Source organism: Orycteropus afer, unplaced genomic scaffold (genome assembly GCF_000298275.1).
Source record: "Orycteropus afer afer isolate SDZICR_OR568_19922 unplaced genomic scaffold, OryAfe1.0 scaffold00831, whole genome shotgun sequence".
NCBI lineage: Eukaryota > Metazoa > Chordata > Mammalia > Tubulidentata > Orycteropodidae > Orycteropus > Orycteropus afer.
The window spans coordinates 574,861-584,621 of record NW_006922418.1 but is presented as its reverse complement, the minus strand read 5'-3'; the positions used below and the strand labels follow the sequence as shown (position 1 = coordinate 584,621).

General features: G+C 38.8%; 1 protein-coding gene across 1 annotated transcript in view; it reads right to left on the bottom strand.

The window, feature by feature from the left end:
* DGKK (diacylglycerol kinase kappa) overlaps positions 1-9,761 on the bottom strand; it is a 436,632-nt gene that overhangs the window by 147,009 nt on the left and 279,862 nt on the right. The window contains exons 6-8 of the mRNA XM_042783287.1: positions 9,404-9,510; positions 8,954-9,079; positions 7,373-7,475 (exon numbers count right to left, since the gene is read on the bottom strand). Of these exons, the coding sequence (XP_042639221.1) occupies positions 7,373-7,475; positions 8,954-9,079; positions 9,404-9,510 (336 nt within the window). The remainder of the gene's footprint in view (positions 1-7,372; positions 7,476-8,953; positions 9,080-9,403; positions 9,511-9,761) is intronic.

Genomic DNA, 9,761 nt, shown 5'->3' with positions numbered 1-9,761 from the left:
CCAACATTATTCTCAATGGAGAGAGACTTAAAGCATTCCTATTGTGAATGGGAACCATACAAGGATGTTCTCTATCACTACTTCTATTCAACATTGTGTTGGAAATCCTAGCCAGGACAAAAAGGCAAAACATGGAAATTAAAGGCATTGAAACTGATAAAGAAGAAGTAAAACTATCTATTTTCAGATGATATTATTATATATACAGAAAACCTGAGATATTCAGCAAGAAAACTACTGGAATTAATTGAAAAATCAGCAAAGTGGTAGGATACAAGATTAGCATACAAAAATCAGTAGGATTCCTCCACATCAACAAAGAGATTTCTGAGTAAGAAGTAAGGAAAACATTACCATTTACTATAGCTGTCAAAAAGATAAAATATTTAGGAATAAATCTTACCAAGCACGCAAGAGACCTATACAAAGAAAACTACAGAACACTACTACAAAAAGCTACAAGAGACCTACATAAATGGAACAACATGCTATCCTCATGGGTAGGAAGACAACATTGTGAAAATGTCAGTACTACCCAAAGCAATCTATATATTCAATGCAATCTCAATCCAAATTCCATAAACATTCTTTAAGAACATGGGAAAACCAATCCCTAACTTTAAATGGAAAGGAAAGAGAGCTCGCATAAGCAAAGGACTATTGAAAAAGAAAAACAATGTAGGAGTCCTCACACTCCTGGACCCATCGAATGGACCACAGGAACTTCAGACTATATGACTCTGAGACCAGAAGAACTAGATGGTGCCCCGCTACCATCTCAACCACTCAGAAAGGGATCAAAATTGGAGATCTTGGATAGAGTGGGAAGAAAAATGTGGAACAAAATCCAAAAACACCAAAATGACTCAAATTACTTGTCAGATAGACATTAGTGAAAAGTCCAGAGATTACTGCCTTGGGTTACCCTTTGGACCTGGAGTGGAATCACTCCCATTAGTTAGCTCTCAGCCAAACAATAGAAATGCCCATGAGCTGAACACCTACCACAAGGAGATACACCCCTTAGAACTGCCAACTGTGAGAGATCCAGAAAGGCAGCCTTTGCGTAGGGGGAAAACTAGACAGACAGGAATGATGAGTCCTAAGTCGGAAGGACACAGGCAAGGAGCAATCACAGGGAGGAGATGGGCAGAGAGGTGTTCCATTGTGGGGATTATGATCATGAAACAAAATGTGTATGAACTCTTGAGTGTAAAATGAATCTGCTTTGCAAATTTGCACCCAAATCACAATTTAAAAAATTTTAGAAACCAAAACAAACAAAAAGCAAAGGTGAGACTATTCAGTATGGAATTGAAACATTAGGGGCAGGATGTAAGATATTTAAAGAAAGCAGTCAAAAGGTGGTGATTTTTATTTATTTATTTATTCTTTTTTTTATTATGCTTTAGGTGCAATGATCTTTCAAAAAAAAATACACTAGTACTGCATGTATAGGAGGCATAGTATCAGAGGTGGTGTTAAGAATAACTCCAAATAATTTTAAAAAATGGTGATTTTTTTTAATGTACTAGCAAAAAATGCAGATCTAAGCCCCAGCCTGGCCCCAGGCTTACTTACATCTCCTTGATTTTAGAACCCGACTCTGCTCTGTGCTTCCTTTCCTCACTCAGCCTCCTCCTGTCAACACCCTACAGGTGAGTGTGTGACTTTGGGTATGTACCCCAATTAAAGGATTTATGGAAACAGCTTCCTGTCAATATCTAGTGGACCTGTGATCTATGGTTGGAAGCAAGGACCCACCCTGCCAGAGGACCTGGAATAAACCTGTCCATGTCTCAATAATTATAATGTCAAAGGCCCTTTGCAATAGTCCCTTTCTATAGATCAGGTATTAGTGGTAGTGCGCAAACTACTGTGTTTGGGCCTCATTTCTTTACATGCAAAATGAGTTGATCACAAAACGAATCTGTTTCCTAGTGTTTAGATAAAAATGAACTTTAAAAGATAGGAATTATGCTGATGGGAAATGGAAATATAAATTGACTCTTAAAGATGAAAAGATGTTAAAACTTACTCATACAAAGAAATATATTAATTAAAACTAGTCCAAGGTACCATGTTTTTCCCTTGGGTAGCACACTGGGAAAAACCAAAAGTTAGATAATACACTTGATTGAGGAGACCATGGGGAAATATGTATTCTTGTACACTGAGGAGGAAATGTAAAATGGCACAAGTCTTATACAGAGCAATTTGATGGTGTAAAAACTACAATAGAATATTATCTGTCTCAGAAATTCCACTTTTGGGAATTTTTCATATAGATATATATGTAAAATGAGAGGTGTGAGGCTGTTAAGTGCAGCATGGTTTATTTCAAAAGACTGAAATTACCAAATTATCCATCAATAGGGGACTGGTTAAATAAATTATAGTATATCCATATAATAGGATCTCTTGCAACTGTGAAAAAAACAGAAAGATCTCCAAAATATACTGTGAAGGAGAAAAACAAACAAACAAACCTGGTGCAGAAAAATGTGCATAGTGTTACAAAGGAGGGATAAGAATAAATGTTTATATTTACTATAAGAAAGAAGTAATGGATGGACATTCAAGAAACTAACGGCAGTGAGGAACTATTTGTGAGTGATGGTGAGGTAGTGCTGTAGGAGACTGAGAAGATGAGAGAAAGAAGAGCAGTATTTTTCACTGAATATTACGTGTGTGTGTGTGTATATGTGTGTGTATATTTAAAATGAAAATAATGTGAACTATATGAATATATTTAGTCAATAATTAAATTAATAAATAAGAAAAAACATGCTAATGCTGTCTATAAATTACATAGACAGGATGTTGTTGTTGTTGTTGTTATGTGCCGTCGAGTCAAGCCCGACTCATAGCGACCCCTCCTTGGGTTTCCGAGGCAGTATCACTACGGAAGTAGGATTGCCCAACCTTCATTCCGAGGAGTGGCTGGTGGGTTTGAACCACCAGCCGTCTGGCTAGCAGGCAAATGTCTTAGCCACTGTGTTACCAGAGCTCCCATAGACAGGATAGTGTAGTTGAAATCATTCTTAGATCTGAGAGCCTGGAGCATGGGATGCCTTCTGCAGTACTTCTACAGGAGAATGCAGCTGTGTGGCACAGCTGGCTGTCTTCCCTGTTTACTCACTAACCTACTAAAAACATCTTAATTTCTCTGGATGTTCATTGCTCTATATGTACAATAGCATCATATTGCAATTGTTAATAACATAATCTGGGGGGGGATAGGAAGTTGCTAGGTAATTGCATAATTAAGGCAACTCGAACTTGAACTTCAGCACCAAATCTAAAGTGGTCCCAGATGTGACGGCAAAAGGAAGCAAAATTGGCAGGAAGCCAGTCCCAGGAGAGCACAGGTGTAGTCCCATATAGCATTTCTTTCAGAGTCAGAGAACATCTCCATTTGAACAAGGCCATGTTTGTCAAGAGTCTTATGAAGAAGGTGACAAAAATGGGTGACATTGTGGGTTGGAATGTAACACTGTTGGGCAGAGTCATAGCATAAAGTAGGTAAATAATTGTGCCCACAAGATTGCTTTTGAATGGGCTGATGTTAAGCAGAATAGAGGGTCCTGGTGCTATTCAACAATTTCATCCAAAAATTCAAATGAAAACATAGATGGCTTACTTGTCAACTTTGATATTTCCAAAGCTGGAGGGAGAGCTACAGAATCAAGATTAAAAAATGAGCTAAGTAGGTAGAGAAGATTAAATGCAAAAGAAATAGATATAAAGTTTGGCTTTTAGGCTCAAGGACATAAATTGCACCAGAGTAGGACAATGGGGACTTGGCTTGGCAGCATCAAGTGCGAAAAGGGCTTAGGGGACTTAGTTGACTTTAAACTCCAGGTGAATCAACAGCCCGAAAGAGGTTGTCGCAAAAAGCTCATGCTTCTTTAAGTTGTATTAACACAACCACAGTGTCCCAAACCAGGAAAACCCTCTCAAATTTGTTCTTTTCACACCACAGAAGGATGCTAAATTGGCATGAGTTTGGCTTGCTATTTTCCTTCTTCTACTTTTTAGATTATCTTTTACAAATGTTAACTAATTTAATCTTTGCAACACTCTTAAGAGTATCACTATTATTCCCAATTGACAGAACAAAGTGATAGATGGGCACAAAGAGGTAAAATAATTTCTCCAAGGTAACACAGTTAGTAAATAATGGTGTGTGCTCCCAGGACTAGCAACATTAGCATCATCAGGGACTTGTTAGAAATGCAAATTTTTTTTAAAAAAATTGTGATTTGGGTGAAAATTTACACAGCAAATTCACTTTCCATACAGCAGTTCACATACACTTTGTCTCATGACATTGACTACAATTTACCACAATGCAATAGCTCTCCTCCCACTTCCTCCCAATAGTTACCTCTTTCCTGTGTTCATCCCTCCATGAACTCCTGCCCCCTGAGCTGTCTCCCTATGCATAAACAGCCCTTCTTTCTCCCATGATTGTTCTCCCCAGGGAGTGTGTCTACCTCAGGTAAATTTTCAACTCTTATGCCTGTCTATTTATTGTTTGGCTGGAAGCCACAGGTGTGGCTGAAGGGCAGCTAGGGGCCATAGTCTCAGTGGCTCCACCAGGCTCTATCAGACCAGCAAACCTGTCCCCCCCTTTTTTTCCCAAATGATTTTGAGTTTTGTTCCACATTGTTCTCCCTCTCTATCCAGGATCTCCTACATAGATCCATCCCCCTCTGAGTGGTTGACAGTGGTAGGCAGGCACCATCTAGTTCTTCTGGTCTCATAGTTGTATAGGCTGTGGATCAAGAAGTGCAAATTCTTGGGCCCCATTCTAGATCTACCTAATCAAAAGTTCTTGGGGTAGGGGCCAGAAATCTGTGTTTTAGCAAGCCTTCCAGGTGATTCTGATGTATATTCAAGTTTGATAACCACTTCACTAGCACTATTTTGCCTCCATGTGACTCAGGGATGCTCAGTCATCTCTTATTCTTTAGATTTTTTGGCAGTGAGCCTTACATACAAGCAGCAGCTAGTGAATATATTAATGAATACATATAACAGATCTTGACTGTGCACATACCATTTACCCAGATTTGAGTTAAGTGCTATGATATAGAAAGGTATTGAAGTAAGTGCTAAAGATGAAGTCTATGGTGGGAGACAGACATAGGCAACTGACCTATTTTACTAACACTCTAAGAAATTTATAAATCTAATATATTAATCTAATAGGCTAACTCATCCATCTCTGGATCCACTGGTCCAGAAATGATCAGTGAACCAACATTTCATTGACTTAAAAATTATTGCTGTATTGAGAAATATAGATTAAACATTCCAGGAAGGAGTTGAACTTTGCTCCAGAAAGTGAAATTGACCATATGGAGAGTGAAGGTAACATACACAGACTTAAATTAATGGGGAGTGTGTCTCTTCCCTGATAGTGAACCAGTAATATGTCAATGATCAGTATATTATATTTCTAAATTTCTTTGAGTGTTAGTAAAAACAGATTGGGTCTTTTAAGCTTAATATGTAATTTTGAGCTTGACATCTCTCACTTTTTAATAATGAGTAATGGGAGAAACAAATGAACAGCTTGATGGAAGAAAGGAGAGTCAGGGATGTAAAGAAAAAGTAAGGAAAGAAAGATGAACTGAAAAAAATGCATTACTAACAAGTGCCAAAGAATGTAACTGCTGAATCATTACTTTGGAGATTTTGGGATAGTTTTCATTAGGCTAGAAGACTAGGGCTTTAGTTGTTTAAGACTAGGGATTTAGTTTTTTGGTTGTCATGGACTGAATTGTGACTCCCCAAAATTTGTGTCAACTTGGTTGGGCCCTGATTCTCAGTGGTTTAGCAGTTATGTAATGATGTTATGTAATGTGGCAGATATGTAATGATACCCCATGGTGTGATCTCATGTGATAAGACAATCAGGTATAAGAGGATTAAGGGTGGGATGCAACACCCTTAGTCCCATCACAGCAATGATCAGATGTATAGGTAGTTTCCCTGGGGTGTGGCCTGCAACACCATTTTTCTTACAAGAGATAAAAGGAGAAAGAAGCAAACAGATAGAAGGGGCATACTACCCCCAAGAAAGAAAAGCCAGGAGCAAAGCACATCCTTTGAACCCAAGGTCCCTGTGCTAGGATCCTCCTAAGACCAAGAGACACACAGAGAGAAAGCTTTCTCCTAAAGCAAGCACTCTGTACTTGAACTTCTAGCCTCCTAAACTGTGAGAGAATAAATTTCTGTTTGTTAAAGCCATCCACTTGTGGCATTTCTGTTACAGCACTAGATAACTAAGACAGTGATTCTTTGGGCTTGTGTTTCTGCATTCATATATCCTATACATGTTTTAAATTATCCTTACAATTATCCCCATTTACAGATAGGGAAACCAAAGCTTAGAGAATGTAAGTGACTTATCCAAAGTCATCTAACTAGTAAGTCACTAAAATCCATGGTTGCCTGGCCTTCTCCAAGAACTCCCCCTCTTTTTAAAAAGTCTTACATCATGCTGCCTCCATATCACATATATTTAAAAAAAAAAAAAAGACACAAAAATTAAACAAAATGCCCCTTTCCTTTGCTTCTGCTTTCTCTGTTCTAACTTAGTGGATATTTCTTGATAGAAGAGTCTATACAAAGTTTGCTCTTATTGAATTTATTCCATCATTACCTCTTTCCTGCTCAACCTCTTAAATTGGCTAACACTCCCAACATTTTATGGTCTCCAAGTGTCTTTATTATTGCTTTGGCACTTAGCATATGCTACCTTTAATTGTTCATTGTCATGTTACATCAATATCCTGGATCTACAATGACTATGAGCTCTGGCACTGCCCATGTTTTAGATTTCTTTATTCACCTGTGAATAGAGTGATCAATAAATCACTAGTGTCCAGGAACAGACAAAGCATTACTTCAGTGTATTGGGGCAATGATCATGTTAAATTCAGATTTGGTGATAGCCCTTGTGTTAGTTTCCATTTTATGAGTAATATAACCTAGAATCTTCATGCAGTTCTACTTTGACCACCAGGACACAAACAAACTTAGTTCAAGGATTGCCTAGTGTCTGGAACTTATTAAAAAAAACCAAAACTGAGATCAGTTCTGTCAGTCAGAAATAACAGAGACAGAGGCCACAGAGCATATGTCTGTGTACATATACATTACACACCAACCTTCATCACCTCAAAGGTTGTAAGAGCACTATGATCTAGTACACACAGACACACACACACACATACACACTCCTACTTCCCCCAAAGTTTTACTAGTAAATAATAATTTGTTTATAGTCCTTTTTCCATTCCTTTGCCCCTTCCCTTACTCCTCATTGTAATCTTGAAGTTAAGATTGAGCTACCCACCATCACCATTAGGGTCGCTGAGGGCAGTGGGAGGAATGACTGATGATCGATGACGTCCAAACCAACATTCCTTGGAAAACCGTATTTTGCAGTCTTCATGCACCTGAAACAACAAGAGAAGAGGAAAAAAAAGGGGGGGGGGAACAACACTGATTAGTCTTGAATTCTAGTCCTAAAACTTGGGTCGCTAGTGTTCAAATCTTCCTTTCTGAGATTTGGTGCCACAGACATGCCCCTGACACACATGGATACCTCCTTTCTGTCCTGAGCCTGGGTTGTCCCTAAGTGTGACCTCTAAACACTCATTCTTTCAAAGGTGGCCTTCAGAAGATCCTCATCTATAGGCACTGAGAAGCCACTAATACTAGGACCTTATCTTAATGGTCCTCAGAATGGGGAGCTCATTTGCAGTAAAAGAGGGATACTCCTAATAATATGTTGTCACACTTCAGTCCTTATAATAATTGTGTGTGGTAGGGGTAGGGGAGACATTATTAGGCTCATTTTAGAACCAAGGACACCAAAATTCAGAGGAGTGAAGGGTCTTCCCCAAGATCAAACAGCAGGGAAATGACAGAACTGAGACTCTATTGCCTTTTCCCCAAGTGGTCATTCTTTTCAGATTTCCAAGATCCTCAAGGACTATTATTACACAGTTCCTGAGGAGTGTGAACCTGTCCCAGTTATTCAAAAGTAATTAAAATAGAGCCAGAGGACAACCAGAGTCTTCCAAGAATAATCATATACTTCTTGTCCAGATAATCAGTTTGAGAGAAATGTCTAAAAGTCTGGAAAGTATAGATCATGGTTTCTCCAACTCAGCGCTATTGACATATTAAGTCAGATAGTTTGTTATCAAGGTATGTCCTGTACATTTTAGGAGGTTTAGCAGCATCCTAAGTCTCTCCCCATACCTCCTCTCCCCACCTCGAGTTGTGGCAACCAAAAATGTCTCCAAGCAGTACCAAATGTTTGGAAGGGGGTAATGACCCCCAGTTGAGAACCATTATCTAGAGGTATTGTAGTGTTGTAGTTACAGTCTTCAAAGAATTATGTATGAGTCAAGAATCTTCTGGTTACTGGCTGCATGAATCTCACTTTCCTTGTCTGTAAAATGGGGACAATGAGGCCTACTTTTTAAGGTTTTTATAAGGATTAAAAGAGATCATACACAGAAAACACTCAAAACATGTGTCAATATTCTTAATTGTTATTAATTAACAAAGCTTACAAGTTTCTAGGGAACTGGTTAGTAAGTAATGTAGAAAGTTTATTGAGGGTAGACTCAGAACTTATTTTTGAATTACTCATGGTGCCTCATGAGAGTTAAACTTTTCCCTGTTGCTAGAAAGCCTTGCCAAAAAAGAATCATTAGAGATGAAAGTTTTAAATTTTTCTCCCAAAGACCCCAGAGCCAGATCAGGAAAGTCAGGATACTGAACTCTATAGGATAGAATCAGTATAATCTATATTTTGGGGTATGGGTCTCTGAGATCTCTATCTATATGTACGAACAGTCAAATCAAAGCCACCTCTATTCCCAAAGTCAAGTTCCCTAACTAGTTAGGAGATGAGTCTTACTATAGAATTGCACCATAAACACCGGAAATCTTGAAGTCTTTGATAGCTGCCACAGTTCTCATGACACACTGCACACTGAGAGCTGACAGACATGTTTCCCTCTATCCACTGATGTGGCATGCTTTTCTGAAGGGCGAAAAGAGACAAGAGGTAGCAGTTAGAGATATAAGGAGAGGAAAGGCCAATTGGAATAACTGTACTTCCCAGTGCCCCCTGGAGAATGTTAAGGAAATTCTTCCTGATGTTTCCCTCCCCACTGCCAATGCTAATGACCAAAGGCAAGTGAGCACAGGGAGTTCTCATTCTTGGAGACTGGTTTGATTGTGGGCCTGAGAAAGAAGCCTACTTGGGGGGTATCTTGAGGGGGGAAGAAATCTTCCTTCCCCTGTGTGACTTGACTGAAAGGGAGATGGGAGAGAGTGACTGTGGGAAGGCATGGCTGGTACTCACTATTTCATCTGCAGGCAGAAGGAGGTCATCAGTGATAGACAAAGTATTCCACTTGCAGTCTTTGCTTGCTCTCAAAGCACATATTCTGTGAGATTTGACTTTGCAGACTATATGATAGGATGAAGAAAATGAAGATAGATGTGAGTCTGGTGACAATTAAGATTCTAATTCCCTTACCTAAGCTGCTATGAAAAGTAGAATCCATATGTATTCTAAATTGTTTTGGTCCATCTCCAAAGGTCTATTTCCCATATGATCCCATTCTTTTTATTACTTCTGCTTAACTTCCTACTATCCCAATTTGAATGGGAATTGATAAGAATGAGATGATTTCTGTGTCTCCAACCCTTGTGATCAT